The following is a 19,554-nucleotide window of genomic DNA, read 5'->3' on the forward strand; positions in this document are numbered from 1 at the left end:
TTTGTATTTTTTTTATATATTTTCATTATCTGCTTGTACCAAACGACCGAATCCATAATCTTTCCAAATACTCATTATCTTTCCCACTATATTCATTCTCTATTACATTTTCATTCTCTTTGATTCACTCCTACCAAACACCCCCTTAGTATAATAAAAGATATTTTCGTTTTGACTGTTTGAAAAGAAAGAGCTGAAAGCCTAAAAGGCAATGACTAACTAGATTAATACCCGGTCACCAGATAAATTGATACATGAACCGATCGGGTAAAAAGATAAATTGATATATGCATCATACATTGCAAAAAGTATACGTCAAATTATTAGAAAATGTATTGTGAAAGAGAAAAAAAAAGCATATGGTTTAATTTAATTGTAAAGATTGTTCTATTGATATTTTTACGAGTCTTATGATATTAGTATTTTTTTTTTGGCATGTTTATTGATATATGAAGTTTAATATGATAGATTGAATATAAAGTTCAGATAAAATTTTACACACGTGTAATTTTGGGTATATCATGTTAAGGTTGTCAATAGTCAATATAACCCGATACTCAATTTGAAGAAAACATTTTTAGGTCAAGTATCTCAACCTGCCAACCCGACAACTTGATTTTTTTCAGGTTAGTTCGGGTTGGCTCTTTTGGTTGTCAGGTCCACCTAGTGTACAAAAATGGTTTTTACTCAATTCGACCCGGTTTTTTGGTCAATGAGGCCAAAACCGGATTTGACCCAACCCAACCCAGTTTGATACCAGTTTTTGGTCAAACTTTGACTGGGTATTGACCAGGTTTTACCAAATTTTTTTGACCAAAACCCGTGCCAGACCCGATGTCAACCAGATATAAAAACAAAAACCCAAACGGTTAGTAACCGCCGGGTTGGGTCAGACCCGGTTGTTGACCAGTTTTGGGTTCAGGTTCGGGTTTCAACCCGGTTTTTTGTACACCTCTAGGTCCACCTCCCAACCTGAAATAGTTTTATATTAATTTGTTTATAATTAATACTGATCCGTTTGACAAAAAACCACACATTTGACATTTCAACCCGCCAACCAATTTGTCTCGAAAACAACTAATTTGACTAAATTGATCCAATAACAACCCATTTAACCTAATAACACACAAACCTACAGGTTGATGCAAGTTGGGTCTTGGTTGTAATTAAAGATATGAAACTTTAGTGGGTCTGATTAAGGTTAAAGATTTATAACCTGTCATCCCAATTGGGGTGGTTCTAATTGACAAACGTATATTATATATAAAGCTTTCTATGAATCTTTATGTAGGATAAAAAAAAACTCTTATTGTTAAAAAAATTTAATTATAAATTTGAAAAAAGTTATACACTATAAATAGTTATAATTCTTGCATGAACAATAATGGTGGAGTACATAATCCCGATTCTTTTAAACGAACTTTAAAAATCACATGTTTAAAAATATATAGTAATAATGTTGATAAGCTACTATTTCTCATTATGTTTAACAATTGTGTTCTAGTTATATAGACTGCAGTCAATTTACCAACCCATATATTAATTTGGTTTTTATTATGTTCAAGTTAAATTAAAAATAAAACAAAACTTTTATATTTTTTAAATAATTTGTTTGTATCAAGTATTAAACATCTTCTTTAAATTCCAAATATAATTACTAATATATTTGTTTTATATTTAACTTCATTAATGAAAAGATCCTTCTATAAATAAATTTTAAATCATTTTTAAAAATAGACTCAACCAATCAAAACACAAGAAAATAAAACCAACAGCCAATCAGAAGCTAGAGAATTCAATCTTTTTTTTCTCTCAGCTCTACTGGCAATATATATATATAACGTCAGCGGTTAAAATCTGGGTTAGTTCAATATAGTAATTATCTGATAAGGCCCAGAGAATATGTACGATTGGATATTAGGATCCAACCCATTTAAGATGACCAAATATTGCAAATTTGCGATCATTGTGGGCTAACAATGCATGGCAAATAAAAGTACTTTTACTTACTGTAATTAACCGTTAAGAGATCTTTCTATATATTTTCGTCCACTTTTTATTTTCAGATTTTTATTCTGTGTATTTTGTCTGTAAATATTCTTTCACAGGTGAAAACGATTGCAAATCGTATTTTTATGTGAAAAAATATGTATATATACGTATAAATTCAAAAATTTCTGTTTATTATTTTATGCATTGATGCTGACAAATATTTTTTAGGAGAGAAAATTTCTTATTAATAACTACTTATAATTAACATATCTAGAGTGAGAGGGTGTTTGGGATTGATTTCTTAGAATAGATTGTGTTTAAAAATTGCATTTTAAAAAAAATATTGCCAAACTTGTTTTTTCAAAACTACGTTTTGTCTCTATGAAAATGAAGTTAATCACTTTTTTTTCCAAACAATTTTTTATATATATAATTATGTTATGCAAACACAATAAATAATCAATTCAAAACTGAATTCCAAACTCCCTTTGATAATTACACATTTTATAAACATAGGTTTAGAAAACCAAATAGCTTTTCTATTTTTAACACTATATCGATAATTTTATACTTATATTATAATTTTATAAAGTCGAGAAAATGAGGGCCTTCCTAGGCTCAAGTCTAAGCAGGAAAATACATATTTATGGGTTTAAAAAGTATCAACAAATGAATGTAACGTGACTTCATACAGTTTATTTCTCGATTTAGACATTTGCTTTAAACCGTTCCAGTTTTTCAAAAGAGAAAATAACATGAGTACCCAATTTTTAGAAAAAATATATACCAATTTAACCAATTTTTTTTTAATTTTCACAAAATACCCTACAAAATCGCAATAAAAAGTAAAAATCGCAACAAGATTTTGAAAATCGCTATGAGATTTTGAAAATCGCAATGAGATTTTAAAATCTCATAGAGATCTTGAAAATCGCATAGAGATTTTCAAAATCTCTAACTTGTTTCTGATTTTGACTTTTTATTAAGATTTTGAATTTTGAATAGTGTATTTTCAATCTAAAAAAAAAGTCAAAATCTCAACAAAATTAAAGTCACAAAACGTAACGCGTAAGTCAAAATTTCAAAAAAAGTCAAAATAAAAAAAAATCAAAATCTCTCTATGTGATAGAGATTTTGTAAAATCTCTATGCGATTTTCAAAATCTTTATGCGATTTTCACTTGTTATTGTGATTTTGTTAGGTATTTTATGAAAATCTGAAAAAAGTTGGTTAAGTTGATATACTTTTATAAAAATTTGGGTACTCATGTTATTTTCTCTTTTCAAAAATGAGCCTAGTATATCATGGCATAATCCAAATCCATTCGGATGGGGTCCAATTATCGGGGTATGAGTATTTTTGACACCTCTATATATTATCGAATCTCGGTCATTTACACACTACATTGTTGTCTTTAAGCTAATCCGTCCTCGGTCACTTTATTGCTATCAACAAACTTTTAGTTTGAAACAAAACAACATCAACTTTGTCATTACAAAAGCTGTTTGAGCTAAATCAAATTCAGTTTAGTCGCTTTAAAGCAGTGGATCCGAAACCACTTTGGTACTAGAATTACACAAACTAGTATCTATTGCGCGAAAGTTACCATCGGTCTATCTAAAAGTGCCAAAAGCATGAAATGAATGAATATGTGTTGTTAGAAAGGGCCAAGAGTATCTTTTTTCCAGATGTACATAATCACACATTAAAGAAAGATTTTGAAGATGCAAATATTTACGAGTATATTACAACCAGAACATGGTTGCCTATATCAATCAATATATTCATTCCAAATGGGTCCACTATGAACTTGTCATAAACTTTATGTTTGACCAAATACATCCTAATGTATATGAAAACACATATAGCATTAAGTATGCAATGTACTTTTAAAGCACACATTTTGTATTATGCAACATTTGAGTGAATGTAGATATACTTGAAAACTTTTTTCCTTTTTCAAAGATTTTCTTCTCAAAATTGAACTTGACAAACCTTTTTTCTTAGCAGAAAACTTTTGAAGGGTAATAGTTAGTATATCAAAAGGGGGCCAGGAGGGATGGGAAATTATTAATGTATTCTTTGAAGATGAATTATTTATGCTAAAAAACACAGTTGGACTGGTCCTGGTTCAGAGTTCCATGGCAAAAAAAAAAATAAAAAAAAATAGTGACTGTCATGTTAGATATTGAGAATGGAAAACTACATTTCCAAGATTACCCTTGGTTTGGAGAATCAAACCATTAACTTGATTTTAATGATCTGGAACAAAGAATCATAACAGTTGATCTAGTTCTCCCTTTTTTAAACAACCATGCAAAGTATGTATACTATGCATTTTATATAATTTGATAACTAATTTAAAACCAAAATAAAACTATAACAATGATCTAAAAAACTTATTAACTCTGTCATTAATATACTTTAGCCCCATTAACATTCATAGCTGAAAGCCCATTTCTTCTGACTTGCTTTTCCCACCAATTTTTGATGGCTATGACATTCAATGCAAAAGAAGCCTAAACTTCAATAATTCTCACTTCACTAGGGTCTAGTGACAAGAGTCTTCGACTTCTCATCAAATATCCGGTTTCAACTCACGAGTTAAATATCTTATAATGACTAAAAAACCTTAAAAAACTACCATGAGGATACATATTAAATCACGTTAATCAAAGTTAAAAGCTTAATTTTTTCGAATTAGTCTGGAAGAGGAGTCCTATCCATTTATCCGGTTTATTTTACCAAAATCATACGAGTACCATGTTTACTTAAAAATCTTTGAAAAATGTACATCTTTGGATTTTAATAATGAACATTTATATAGCATTGTACATTTTAAATATCTTGAAAAGTGAAATAAACAGCACATAAAACAAAAGAAAGGTATCAACACAAGAAAAATTATATTCTACATGATTATTTAATCTATCTTACATAGATTGTAACACCATTTGAGTATTTTACAACACCCTGCAAGCTTCTTTTTATGCCAACTTTTAATCATATATTTTATGTACACAAAGCCCTTTTTGGATCTACCCCCACATACTCATCAACTCCATGTTAAAAAAGAGAAAGAGATCTAATTTAATGATGCAAACTTGATGATTCTTTCATGTACATTAATACCAGATTTCAAGGTGCAAATGTACTTTCAACTTGCATATACATACATATACTTATGTATGTATAAAAATACGTATACAAGTTGTGAAGAAGTCAAGAAGCTGTTCATTTGTTCAGGTTTGTATGCAGTGAAAACATGGTGTGTTGTATTTCTGACTGAAAAAGGCCCACAATATGATGCATAGTTCACATGTATGTTATTGCATCTTTCTTCTTGCTTATTACTATCATGTTTACTAATTCTGTTTTCACTTTTCAGTCACAAAATCACCTTTCAAAGCTTTCTATCCTTTTCAGCACAAATTTATAACCAGGATTGAGTATTGTTGTCTTTGTTGTAGAATAGTAGAGTCCAACTTTCTTGATTTCCAGTTTTGGTCCAAAAAGAAGGAAAAAAAAAGACTTGTTTTCTTGATTGTTTGAAACTGTTTTTTTGACCATGACTGAAGAAGAACAATATGCCAAAATAAATCTCACAATCAAGATATCAAATCCAACACAAAATGAAATCTTGAAAAACAATGACAACATTGTTAGATTTACACCATCATCATCTTTGCACAACTCTCCATCTATAATATCTCCTGCATCTTCAGCCTTTTTTTCAGCCCTGCAGTCTCCTTATATATCTCCTAGAGCCATTTCAGATGACCAAAATAATGTATCTACAACCACAACTAATAGCACACCAACTACATTTACTCAACCTTCTAGTCCAAGTACTTCCTACACTCCCACATCAGAAAGATACAGTTTTTCTGATGCCACAAAGATAAATGTTAATGAAAATGCAAATGGGCCAGTCCCTCGTGTATCGTTTTCGTTTCCGGTTCCTCGAGTTTCTTTATCAAAAGGGTGTGTATCATCACCAGGGTCTAATGCCAAACTAAGAAGTTGTGATGTTTACATAGGATATAATGGTCAAAATCCAAACTTGGTTAGGTTCTGCAAATGGGTCAAGTCAGAACTTGAACTACAAGGCATTGCTTGCTTTGTTGCAGATAGATCAAAGTATGCAGATGCTCAAAGTCTTGAGATTGCTGATAGAGTGATGTGTTCAGTCACATTTGGGATTGTTGTTGTGACAAAATGTTGTCTTGTGAATTACTTTAGTAATGAGGAAATAAGGTTTTTTGGACAAAAGAAGAATTTGATCCCAGTGTTTTTCGATACAAATCTAAATGAAGCTGTTGAGTTTCTTGCAAGAAATTCAGATGGTAAAGAATGCAAAGAAGCAATAGAATGGTTGATGAAATACCATGAGTGTAAACTAGAAGCAAATGAAGGTAATTGGAGATGTTGTGTATCTAAAGTTGCAGGAATTTTGAGGGGAAAACTTGGTAGGAAAAGTGTGGCTAATAAAGAAATTGAAAATCTTGATGAAATCCCATTTCCTAAAAACAGATTTTTCATTGGTAGGGAGAAAGAGCTTGCAGAGATTGAAAACGCTTTTTTCGGATGTAAAGATTTTCAAGAAAGTGAAGGCACAACAGCTAGATCATCTGAGGGACTTGCAGATGAAGAAAGTGAGGTTTTGATTGCGAGAAAGTTGTTGAAAAGGCCCAAGTATAAGAAAACAAAGAGTGGGAAATACAAGAATTTCGGAAGTAGTGTGGTGTGCATCAATGGTGGATCCGGAATGGGGAAAACAGAATTGGCATTGGAGTTTGCTTATAGATATTCAAATAGATATAAGATGGTTATTTGGGTTGGTGGCGAAGGGCAACATTTAAGGCAGAATATACTGAATTTGTCTTTAAATTTTGGGCTGGATGTAAGTGCAGATATTGAGGAAGAAAGAGGAAGGATCAGGAGCTTTGATGAGCAAGAAACCGAAGCATTTAAAAGGGTAAAACGAGAGCTGTTTCGTGATATGCCATTTTTGTTGATCATAGATAATCTTGAAACCGAGAACGAATGGTGGGATGGGAAAGACTTACATGATTTGATACCAAGAAACACTGGGTCAACCCATGTGATTATAACAACTAGGCTGCCAAAAGTAATGAGTTTTGAGACAATGCAGCTTCAAGCGTTGCCATTGCCCGACGCTATGATGTTAGTAACAGGGAGACAAAAGAAAGAATATTCGGTTGAAGAGGTTGAATATATAGGGAAGTTTCATGAGAGGTTGGGGAGGTCAAGTTTCGGGCTATGGGTGATTGGTTCATTGCTATGTGAGCTTAGTATATCGCCCTCAGCTCTCTTTCAATCCATCAACGAAATCCTTATAGACCAGACTTCATGCCATTCGGATGAACCATTTTGGGAAAGCAATCTCTTTCTCCTCAAAGTTTTGATTTTTTGCATTATGGTTTTGAATGAAACTAAAAATCATCTTGCCTTGAAAATGCTTCTAGCTGGGGTTTGGTTTGCACCGTCACCCATCTCAGCAAATCTACTAGCCAATGCAGCTAGCCACATGAGTCCATCTTCAAACAGGTTCAAGAAATGGGCCAAGTGTGTAAATCTGACATCCTTCTGTTGTTCGGGTTTTATAAAGAGCCATTCATGGAAAACCGAAGAAGATTCAGCTCTTGTGTTAGTTAAACTAGGCCTAGCTAAAAGAAGCAACAGGCAGCCCGAATGTAGCATCATGTTTCACCCCATAACTCAAATTTTCGCAAAAAGAAAAGGAGGTTTACTCTCGGCAAAAACAACAATCCAAAGCATAAGGAAGATAGGAAACCCGATATTAAACTCAGATCATCTTTGGTCTTCTGCTTTTCTAGTATTCGGATTTAAATCCAACCCACCACTCGTTCAACTCAAACCATTTGAAATGGTTCAGTTCATAAAAAAGACAGCTCTCCCCTTAGCAGTCCTATCATTCACAACTTTCTCCAGATGCAACTCAGCCTTAGAGTTGCTAAAAGTCTGCACAAACGTGCTTGAAGAAGTTGAGAAATCATTCGTGTCACAAACACAGGATTGGTGCCATGGAGCTTTACGCTGGAAGAAGAAAAAGAGAACAGACACGAACTCAAACTTCAACTACAGAATTGATGAGTATGTATGGCAAGATGTAACGCTGCTTAAGGCGACATTGTTAGAGACAAGAGCTAAATTGTTGTTAAGAGGTGGCCATTTTGATTATGGTGAAGAGCTTTGTAGAACCTGTATTAGTATTAGGACAGTTATGCTTGGGCATAATCATGCTCAAACTTTGGCTGCTCAAGAAACTTTGTCCAAGTTAGTTAGATTAAGAAGTAAAGTAAAATAAAATCTGATCAAGCTTTTTATTCTAAGTTTTGTTCAATAATAATAGTGATAGTTAATGATCAGAATGCTGGTTGAACTTTCATTATCAAGTTGTAGTATTATTTGTCAAATAAGCTAAAATGCCCCTCATTGTAATCACATAAAAGATTTATCTTCTTTTACCCTGCAGTGTGGTAAAATACATGATCAGGTCATCTGGTTTGAAGTATCCCAATGACCCAATATGTTCAACGATATGCAAGATCGTATGGATTTTTAATTAGTTACATCATTTTGAGTTAGGCAGACCTTGTAATATGTTCATTCTCAATAAAAATGCATTCTTGAATCCACATTCAGATACACTCATCATTTAGATTTTGAGCTATGTTTATAAGAGAGCATTGATCGATGATTATACATGGTTGGCCCATTAGCAGCAAACACAATACTTTTGACCCATATTGAGTGGTTTGACCCGTTCCTGTGTCGAGTATGGTGAGTTACCCGTTTCGTTGTTTCACAGAAAGCGGTTGTTTATTAAAAAAAAAAATTGACTGACACAGTGCTAAACAGTCGGAGATGCTCTTAATTACTAACATGTAAGTTAGAAACAAATCAACACGTACATTATACAAGCATATTATTGAACCTAATTTGCTTACAAATCAACATGTTACATGTACATTGGCAAATTGGTCAAACACATTACACAAACATATTGAACCTAGTTTTCTTTCAAATCGACACGTACATTGAAAACCCATTCTATTTGTGTCATGTAATAATGTCAAATTACAAAACACATGATATTAAACCATATAGACCGCGCTATTCGGCGATTGATGATATCGGTGTTGATGGGTGGTGATGGCGACTGGTATTGACGTCGAATACTATTTGTTGTTGAGTAAGAAAGTGTAACGTTGTTATTTGAGTAGTTAAAGAGATTGATGATATACGTTAATTTATTGAAGATACTTTTGGTGGACATTATGTTTTAGTTAATGATATAGAAGGTCAAGGAGAATTTTAGGTTTTTTAAGCGGAAAAAAAGCAAATGCTTTATTCAAATGAGAACCATTTGAATTGGAAGAACACCTTTTAAATTATAACTTGGTGTTCATATGTGAATAGTCTATGTGAATAGTCTATGTGAATAAATACATGCACATATGAACATGTCAAGTTTTTCATCTCAATGTATTTTTCATGAGGAGGGGTTGGAAGTCCGGCGATTTACTGGCTAAAATTGCTTACAACACGTTTGAATCAAAATTAACTTTAACAAAAAATAAAAAAGAAAAAAGAAAAGAAAAGAAAAAACATGCTTCATTGATAAAAACTAGATATATACCCGGTCGTTGACCGGGTTATTAACAACAAATATACATCTATATCTATATGTCTATATATATATATATATATTCTTACAAGTACTCGAAACATGTTCATCTCTATATATATAAAGATACAACAAGTTAATAAAAATGCAAATATCTAACGTTTATTAGTAAGACGTAATATAAACATTGCAAACCGAAACATAAGGTAGTATCACTTTTGTTAACTCATTATATATATTATTTATAAAGTTAAACATGTTATATATATATAATATTTATTGTTTGTAACCCGATCAACGATCCGGTATAGATTTACTTCATTTGTGGGGAAGTTTATTTGTTGTGTACATTTAACATATGCACGGGTCAAACCTTGACGCGACCCATGCAGACCGTGACCCGACAAAGCAACAAAACGAACCCGTGACCCGGTTCTTTAAGCATCAAACGAGTCAATTGGGTAAGGTTCGGTCGGATTCAATTCAATTCTCGGGTTTAAGAGACTTTTGTTCTTCATTTTCATAAACCGTTTCGGCCTGACTAAAACCCGACAGAGCAACACAATCAAACCCGTGAGCCGGCTCATTAACCTATCGGGCGGGTCGATTTGTGTCGGGTTTGGGTAGTATTGGGCCGAGTCGTGAATTTTCGGGTCATATGCTCATCCGGGATGTACACTAATTTATTAGCTATATCTTTAGATTTTTTAGAATAATCTTTTAAAGATGTAGATATTGAATACATTTTTCAAAGCTAAGAGACATTGATTTAATTAGCTACCGATTTTTCTATCTATCTATATCTATACTATATTATAAAAAAAGCAGCATTTTAATTTTGGAAGTGCTTGAAAATATGTAATATCACTTAACACCCTTTACAATATTTTCACATACACTACCCCCTTAACATTGATGGTTAATTTTTTTAACGACATTTTATCCTACTCCTACTCCTAAACTACATGTATGCCTGAAACCAGGATTCTCGAAAAATCCCGTGTTAATTAATCCACCCGCAAAAATGTGAGAAGTGAGACTCGAACCCATATGGATCCTCCCAAGATCAAAGACCTTATCAATGGGCCATCAACCCATTGGCATTGATGATTAAATTATACTATATATCAACTATTTATCTTTTGAAATATCTCTATTAACCCTTTACATCATTTTTAATCACATTATTAAATGTTTTTTTTTAACATCAAACGCTTAGTATATGGAATATCATTTGTTACACTATTGCTTAATTGATCTCATCTTTAACTTTCTTTTGACATGTTACGATTTTTCTTTTTTTCTTGAATGTTCTCCTGCTCATCGAACATATTATTACTACATAGTGACAATAGTAAAAGACTAAATCTAATTTTACTCTAAATGACAATAGTATTAAAATAAGTATATTAAATATCATAAAAATTTACCATAATTAAATATCAAAGTTTGACTTTTAATTTTGATGGTTGAAATTAATTTGTTGATTTATTTTTAATGGTGAAGATCAAAAGATAATTCATATTTTTTTTCTCTTTGTAGTGGTAGCCATATATATATATATAATAAATTAATAATAATTTATAAAATTACTACACAAGTTAAAGAAAGAAACAATCTAACCTAATATAAATTTATAAGATTTATTAATAACAATCCTAAATGTTGTCAACAATAGGCATAGTACGATAATAGTTCATGTTAGTTGTCAACTTGTCATTAGCAAAATTTACAAAATCAACATGGCTTCTGGAAGATATATACTCCACCGGCCACCGGCCAGTCGGCCACCCCTACTTATTCTCTTTAATCTTGAATTAGTGAACATACCAAATTTACTATACGGGCCAGGCATATACCATATATACATTATACATAAATCATTTTAAATGTGCAAAATGTGGGGTTTTAATTTATTTAAATGATTTGTTCAAAGAGTCGTCATACTAAAAGAAAGTATAAATATCATTAATGTATACTATCTTATCTTATAAAGATTATATCATCTATGTTAAATAATTATATCTTTAGATATAAAAATTGACCAATATACAAAATTACACAATTAGCTCGTTATCTTTTAAAATATTTCCACAAACTCTTTACATCAATTACTTTTATATCAATTATCTACAAGCGACGCCGTTTTCATCACCAACAATCACCTAAACCACTATACAGCCACTCTGCCACGACTATCGTCGCGTCGTGAGGGTAGTGTGCTAGTCTAATTTAAAAAATTTTAACTAAGTCAAGTGCGTATGATGTGTAGTAGGCAGGTAACTAAAGCATAACACGTCGACAATAGCCTTTCTCCTTGGCCGAGTACCTTTTGCTACTTCAATATTTTTTTTTTATTTTCTTTTTTTTTTACATTTTCATTTTTTCTTTTAACAACGGATAGATATATATTTATATGCGTGTGCTAATAAGTTGTTCATAAAATAACTTTTCACTGTATACATACAAATAAAAAAAAGAATATGAATAAAACACTCTATTGTGACCCGAATTTTAAATGTAAAGGCACTAACAAGGATGAAAAAAACCTGAGACTGATCACGAAAAAATCTCTGAGGCTAGACACTGAGTCACCGGTTTTCATCATAACTCGTTTTTTATAGTGTCTCACACAGATACGGACCCGTCGATTTTTTTACGATTTTGTTTTTATATGATTCTTTGAGTGGCTAACCTCATATTAGCTCTCATGTATGGATTAATTAGTTGTGATCGATGAAATTTTCCCATTATTATTATTATTATTATTATTATTTATTATTGTATTATTATTATTAAGAAACAAAGAAAGAAGGTGTCGGGTTGGGGGCCTAAAGAATATTGGAAAGATAGAAACCTCCATAACTGCTCATTCGCAACAACCCATTTAAAAGGGACATATCATCGATCTCCTTTTCAAACTTTTATATTTTTCTTTTCTTATCACATTCTTTTTCATAGCAACCGTCTCTTATTATTCTGAATTTATTTGCAAGAAGTATTAATTTCACACAAAATATATGATTAAACTGCGTATATTATTTTGACGTTAGAAAAACATTTGTTTTTTCGAATGAGAAAATCTTTACCCGGCGGGTAACGGGATTAAAAAACGGTCGTCAATTTACTCTTTTCAAAGGCTGCCCCAATAGACACGTCGACCATTTATCAACCATACAGTTGTAGAATAATATATTCATTCAAACATCATAAATTTAGTTATAATATCTATTTGATTTGTATCTTTATTGTCTGCTTTGATATTTTATTCAACCATAAATTATTGAATACCACTACACGAATAATGATGTAATATATGTATTAGATTTGACAATATAAAAAATATGTTTAAAAATTTCATAACTATATAGTATATTTTTCATCTTAAGATAAAATATAAACATTCTTCCAATCTATGATTTAATAGGGACATGCATGCCAACATGTAAAAGCATATAAGATTAAAGGTTTTGATTAAAAAAGAAATCGGCGATCTACACACATCATTCTTAGAAAACACATTCGAAACTAAATAGTACTTAAAACGGGAATAACTAATATGTGTCAGACCACGTGTAATTCTCTTTATAGCTTTTACTATCTACACACCGGCCAAACGCGACGTTTTATATAAAACGGGACGATAAACGCAGCGTTTTATATATATTATATCGGGGCGTTTCAGATGTGTTTTTAACTTTTTATGAATATATCTTATCAACAAAGACATACATTATATTATTCGTACTTGTATAAATATACAGATGAATATATAATCGTATCTGATTCTATCTAATCCATTTTCGACAAAATAAAATATGCAATATTTGCCAATGCAACATGCATGCAAATTAATACTAGTATACATAAAGAAACATAAACTTTAGATTAAAGTACTTTATAGATGGCCGGAGGTTCCTTCATGTAGATATATACATATATAAGTTTGGCCTTGCATGGAAGCCCATAAAAACTAGTCAAAAGTCTTTACATATATATAGTCAACACTCACATGCACTAATTAACTTTTGAACTAAACAAACAACAAAATAAAAGAAACAAAAAACCATATAGTAAAAGATTAAAAACTCATCTGTACTTGTTCATAGTCCACCTTCTCTTTGAGTTCTTGGCAACGAAAAACTACGAGGATAGTATGAGCTAGAAGAAATCACGCGGTTTATCGACGGCAACGGAGAGCCTGTTTCGGTACTAACCCACTTCCCATGGTTTCCATTGTTTACTATATCTCGAAAAACACCTCCATTGTATGTATTAGCAAAACTATATGACTTCCCAAGTAGTGGCAAAAAACAGGAAGTAGAAGATCCATTATTGCTTCGTCTCATTCGTTGTTCTTTAAACATATGATCATCAGCTTTGGTTTCCGATGAATCATCAACAACGATTATTTCCTTGGCTGCATTTCTAGTATCAAGTCTTGGATAATTTTCAGGTGCCATGAGCCCATTTTTTGTAGTTGGGAACATTGTGTCCAATACATGAATTGGCCTTGAATCGACTAGACTTCTTGAGCTATTTGGTGGATGGAGATTTGAATATTGGGCCATGGAACTCATATTTTGATTTTCTCTGAAGTTGAAGAAAGCTTCGGTTTTAATGTTATGAAGCTGTTGATGAGTCGTCGAGCCAGGAGGAGGTCCGAATTGGTCATCATCTGTGTTCACCACAGTTAAGTTTTTCCCCATTAGTCTAAGGACAGGAGTAGTAGGACTGCAAACAGATTCACAATCTCTATATACCGGTAACTTCAGTGCATCAGCAGGCGATTTGAGAGTTTCTGGTGGTGATAATGTCAAAGAAAACAAGCCACACCTGAAATCATTGATACTGTTGTTCAGTCTTCTGTTAGGATCAAGAACTTGTTCGCGTGATTCTTGGTCGTATGAAGAAGGAATAGTTTTAGATAACACACCCTCTTTTCTCATGCAACAGCAAGGCTGATAATCAGATGGAGTTTGACTCTTTTCTGTGAAGGGTGCATCCATTGATCTCGAATCACTTGCATTCACAGATTTCTTGTTTACAACATCAGCCATAACTTGAGTGTCCTCTGCCCTGGTATCATGAAATCTCACAGAAGCACATCTGGCAAAGTGAGGACTTGAAACGGTGGAAATTGGGGAATCGGAAATGAACTGATCCTTTTTCATTACATCATGATGTAATTGTGGATCTTCACTTGACTGAACTCGGCTCATGGTGGTCAATGACGAATTGCCTTGAAGTTCTTCTTCAGAAACCATATCATCATCTGCACCTGGGCTAAGAGGCAGAAAGGATCCTGGTGGCCCGGGAATGGGTATTGGATCTACACCCTCAAAGTAACTTCCTTCCTTATCAACCATGCCATCTTGAGAGTCAAACGTGTTATTCTTTTGACTTACAAGCTTCAAAAAATCATCATCATTCGAGTTCCTCAAACCCATAAAACTTCCCACGGTACCATCGGATTGAAATGGGACTTGATCATCAGTTTTAGCAGATTCTGAAGTAATCTCAATTCCACCTGAAGAATAATCACCATTAGACCCAGTGAATTCCATATCATTCTCTGTCTCAAAAGACGATTTCTCGTTTGTATCTCTTTCCATTCTTGATTTCTTTGAAGAATCTTGAGATGGACCGGAGACATCATCATCCAATGATAGGCAATTCTCACGAGATATCTTGATAGCTGAAAACTTCCTTTTCAAATTGTACTCAGATCCCGTGTCGTGTTCTTGGCTTGCTGATTTTAGGTTCTGTTGCAAAGATGAGCTCTTGCTCTCCTTTAGCTTGATAACAACAGTTTTCTCACTAGTATCACCCAAACCGGAACCTTTATCTTCTGGCTTTGTCAACACGGGGAACCTCTTCTTTGCAAGACCAGCTGTTCGCTTAGAGCATGCCCATGGTGGCCTTGTGATGGCTAAATCATCTATTTGCTTGTGTGCTATGGGTTTTTCACCTCGATCTGCTTTGCTGCAGCCTTCATTAACTACTATATCCCCTTCTTGGCCACTTGAGGCCGGTTTATCAGCAATCTGAATCAATCATATTATTATTATTATATATCAAGTGTTAAATTAAGTCTTGAAGAACTAAATGACATGTGAAGAGATTACAAGAGTAAAGAATACCTTTTTTCTGAGTTTTTTGCTGATAGGAATGAGCTTCAAAAGCTTCTGATGGTTTTTCTTCCCATAAGCTTTCTTTTTATTCTTCTTAATGACAAGTTTACTCGCTTTTCCTCCTTTCCGAAACTTTCTAGCTTCAAGATCGTGTACATCGCTGACTTTTGGCATAGACAAGATCCGAACTTTTGTGCCATTTGTGTCAACATAGACCGCACCGTCATGATCATCAATTTCATGAATAAAAGTAGGCTCTTGGGGCTCTTCTTTCTTTTTTTCTTCTTCTTCTTCTGCTGCTTGAAATTCACCAAATTCTTGATCAGGAAAACTGGAATCAGTAGCCTGGCTTGCATCGTTTCTTTTATCAAGCTCTTCGATTGTACAGTGTCGAGCAGTTTTGTATATATCCACCATTAACCTCAATTTCCTAGGTTTGACCTTATGTTTAACCGTTACCTTAGGAGAATTAGCAGTCCATTTCATACTAGACTCCTCAGATAGACACCGGTCAATGTGAGCATTTAAGGTCGTGTTTGAAGAAGATGAGAAAGTCTTGCAAACTGGACACACTTTAGCCGCCACTGTGATCTCCGGGACAACAACATTGTTTTGTGTAACTTCTTCCACCGGCCTAACACCCGACTTTAACTTCATAATGAACTTGCAATTCTTAACCATCTTTTCGGATGAAGCAAGAGTGGACTTATTTAACATTCTGTTAGCTATAATTTCATCATGATCACTTAGTTTACCATCAAATCTGCCTACTGTTTCTTCAGCAGATAAACAGTTATCAACCGCGCATTTGCTAACAGATGAACTACCCCTTAAAGCATCAAGAGACTGGAAAGGTGGCAACAAAATTTTCACACCAGATTTCATGCAAAGTTTCAAACTTTCACTAGAAAACGGCCAATTACAAGCAATATCCTTGCATCTTGAACCAAAAACATAATCTCTACAATATAACCACAATACTGATCAGATTCTTAGATATCCAATTATTATAATTTATAAACAGTAGCATTGACAAAAAATCAAAGATTTCCTATATCTTATGCGGTCTAGAAATATTAAATGAATTCTCGGACAGATCAACCCCGATCGAATGCAAATCTTTGACTCAGATGTACGATAGTATATGCAGACTATAAGAAACAATAAGTCCAAGGAGGCTGATGATCAAGAAATTGACCATCTCATTGGAGATGGCTAAGGAAACAATTAATGATGGATTGGGCAAAAATGTCATATACAACATAAAAGCTACATCCTGATAAGAATAAAAACTTGATCTTTTCATATAGTACTACTTACACCTACTGGTCAAATAAAGCCTGAATCACACAAAATAACCAATTAAAACATAAAAAGTGCATCATTTTACTGTGGATCTAAAACAGTAAAAACTATAAAGTTATCTTTACTGCCATCAAAGTAAAAGTACTAAGTATAAGCAATATACTCCTTACCTTATAGAAAAATTGGAAAGTTGGTAGTTGGTATCATCAAGATTAGCATCAGTATTTGGCTTCAACAGATCTATGTCAGAAACAGAAGCAAAAGCTTCATAAGAAAGTTGTTGTTGTTGATATTTAGATGATGATGAAGGATCTGGTGGTTGTGGATGTTCATCAAAGGATATCATCTGCTACAGTTTATCTTCTGTCTTCTTGTACTGTTTTCAACAGTCACAAGAACTAACTCTCCTATATCTATATCTATACATATTTCTCTCAATAAATATAGCTTCAAATTATATGCATCTTATCCCAAGTACTTACCTTATTAAAAACATCTTTAGTAAGACATGATCATAAGATAACTCCAAGTAAATGAACCAACTTTTGTCATTATGTGAAGCTAGCTAGCTATATAGCCTGCAAAACATGTGAAAAAGATTAGTGATCAAGATTTAATGTGTTGGTTTTTTACCAAACATACTTGTAGCAGATTCTAGACTTGTCTAGATAAGACCCATATTTTATGTGATCTTGAAGCATCAAAAAGGTCTACAATTTTTTCATTTTTTTTAATGTAAATCCTAATGAGCAAGGAAAGAACAAGAATATATAGTTGGGAAATATCAACATCTATATATAAAGATTGTATTTTTAAAGTCAGTAAAGAGCTTCAAAAACTGTTATTTTATGTGGGTGTTTAAGTTTTTATAAAGATATAGCAACTAAATCTTGATAAACAAACCCATTAGTATATATTAACATCATAAATTCAGAAACAAAACAAAGAAAATTAATCAAATAATTAGATCAAGATTTTGGGAGTAGTGGATAAAGATTCAAACTTTTTTGAAGAATATCATACATATGGCTTTTGATTATGCAGAAATCAATAGATAAAAGATCTATACATACAAAAAGATTTTAATTGGATGGTATGATAATAAAATAAAAAAAAGTCACTTAATTGAGAAGAAATTCGATACACAGATAACAAACTCATTGAAATTTTATATATATAACTTAGATTTGCCTGGTCTTTGGGTCATGTTAGTGAACAGTAGAACATAAACAATAGATATAGATTTTCCAAAATAACATAAATTTGAACAACCAAGTTGGAGATCAAATTTAAAAAATATATATATATTTCAAAATCAGTTAAAAGGAATCCCAGGTTTCATGGTGAAAGTCTGAAAGATATCATAAAATCATAAACAAAAAAAAGCTTCAAACTTTAACTCAAATTTTACCTAAAAAGCCATAAAGATTAAATCTTTACAAGAAAATTTCTAGACCCATGAAGAAAAACTGAGCAAAATGAGTTAAATTAAATTCAAGAAATCATATACTATGCAAACCTCTAGATATGATATGATGAAGCTTCTTTTTTGGTAGTAAAAACGAAGGCAAAAAGAATAGAAACTAGTTTGTAGTATATAAAGTTAAATTAGTAAATAAACTTGCTAGAATATAATAGAAGAGATATTTTTGTTTTTATAAAAAAAGATGCATCAGGTTCATATCTCAAGCAAAAAAGTAAAATATGTACTCACCACTGATTCATTCATCTCTAAAACATGAATGTGTGATTTAGTGTGTGTTTTTAGTGTTTTGTAAAAAGAGAAAAAGCGTGTGTATGTGTTTAGAGAGAGATGTGTGTGTTATGGGGACTCTACAAAGCTGTCTAATCTTATACCTGCCCTACAACCATTATTTTCTTCATTTTCTTTCTTTATTGGTGATTTTTATCATGTCTAGTATGTGGAATGACAGATTAGCCCTTGGTCTTAAAATGGTTTTACAAATGGCAACTCTACACTATCTGACAAAACATCTCACTGTGTAATGTTTGACATTCAAAAACACATTAATTTGTCCATATTATATGGAGCAGTAAACGAATTCAACGTTCAAGGATTTGTTTCTTAACTGTTTGCAAGAAGTTTTTCTCATGTACGTTTTACGAATATGAAAATAGGCCCATGTAAAGATCAGCAGATTTGATTTTTCTGGTCCCAACTCTGTCCTGATACTGTTTTGATCCTGACCCCGAAAAGTGATACCGAATGGAACTTGAGATCAGACCGGTGTCCATTTTTTTTAGTTCGCAGGACTTGGGACCATGGTACCAGGATTTGGTACCAGAAAATGGTACCGAATGAGAAATGGAACCAGTATCAATACCAAGTTTTTGAAAATTCGGGACTTGGTACCGTAGGTATCGAGACGGTACGGGATCAGTCTCATGCCCATCCCTAAGGCCATGAACATTTGTTATCTGTGTTGT

At 32.7% G+C, this 19,554-nt stretch overlaps 2 protein-coding genes across 4 annotated transcripts; one reads left to right on the plus strand and one right to left on the minus strand.

Annotated features, from left to right (window-relative positions):
* The first annotated feature begins 5,560 nt into the window (after positions 1-5,560).
* Positions 5,561-8,405, plus strand: LOC122601629. The gene has a single exon (XM_043774376.1). It carries the CDS (start codon positions 5,561-5,563, stop codon positions 8,342-8,344), a length of 2,784 nt encoding a protein of 927 aa, XP_043630311.1. The 3' UTR covers positions 8,345-8,405.
* Positions 8,406-13,561: 5,156 nt separating this feature from the next.
* LOC122600493 lies at positions 13,562-18,898 on the minus strand. Of its 3 annotated transcripts, none has more exons than XM_043773217.1 (5): positions 18,821-18,889; positions 17,589-17,684; positions 17,277-17,346; positions 15,811-16,762; positions 13,562-15,714 (listed from the first exon to the last, which is right to left on the minus strand). In XM_043773217.1, the coding sequence occupies exons 4-5, from the start codon at positions 16,684-16,686 to the stop codon at positions 13,771-13,773; spliced, it is 2,820 nt and encodes a 939-aa protein (XP_043629152.1). In that variant the 5' UTR covers positions 16,687-16,762; positions 17,277-17,346; positions 17,589-17,684; positions 18,821-18,889; the 3' UTR covers positions 13,562-13,770. The 3 variants fall into 3 exon arrangements, with proteins under 3 accessions (XP_043629152.1, XP_043629151.1, XP_043629153.1); XM_043773218.1 differs by having other exon boundaries at positions 14,387-14,503; positions 14,604-15,714; positions 17,277-17,684; positions 18,821-18,898; XM_043773216.1 differs by having other exon boundaries at positions 17,277-17,684; positions 18,821-18,891.
* Positions 18,899-19,554: the final 656 nt, after the last annotated feature.

Source organism: Erigeron canadensis, chromosome 5, assembly GCF_010389155.1.
Source record: "Erigeron canadensis isolate Cc75 chromosome 5, C_canadensis_v1, whole genome shotgun sequence".
NCBI classification, from domain to species: domain Eukaryota; kingdom Viridiplantae; phylum Streptophyta; class Magnoliopsida; order Asterales; family Asteraceae; genus Erigeron; species Erigeron canadensis.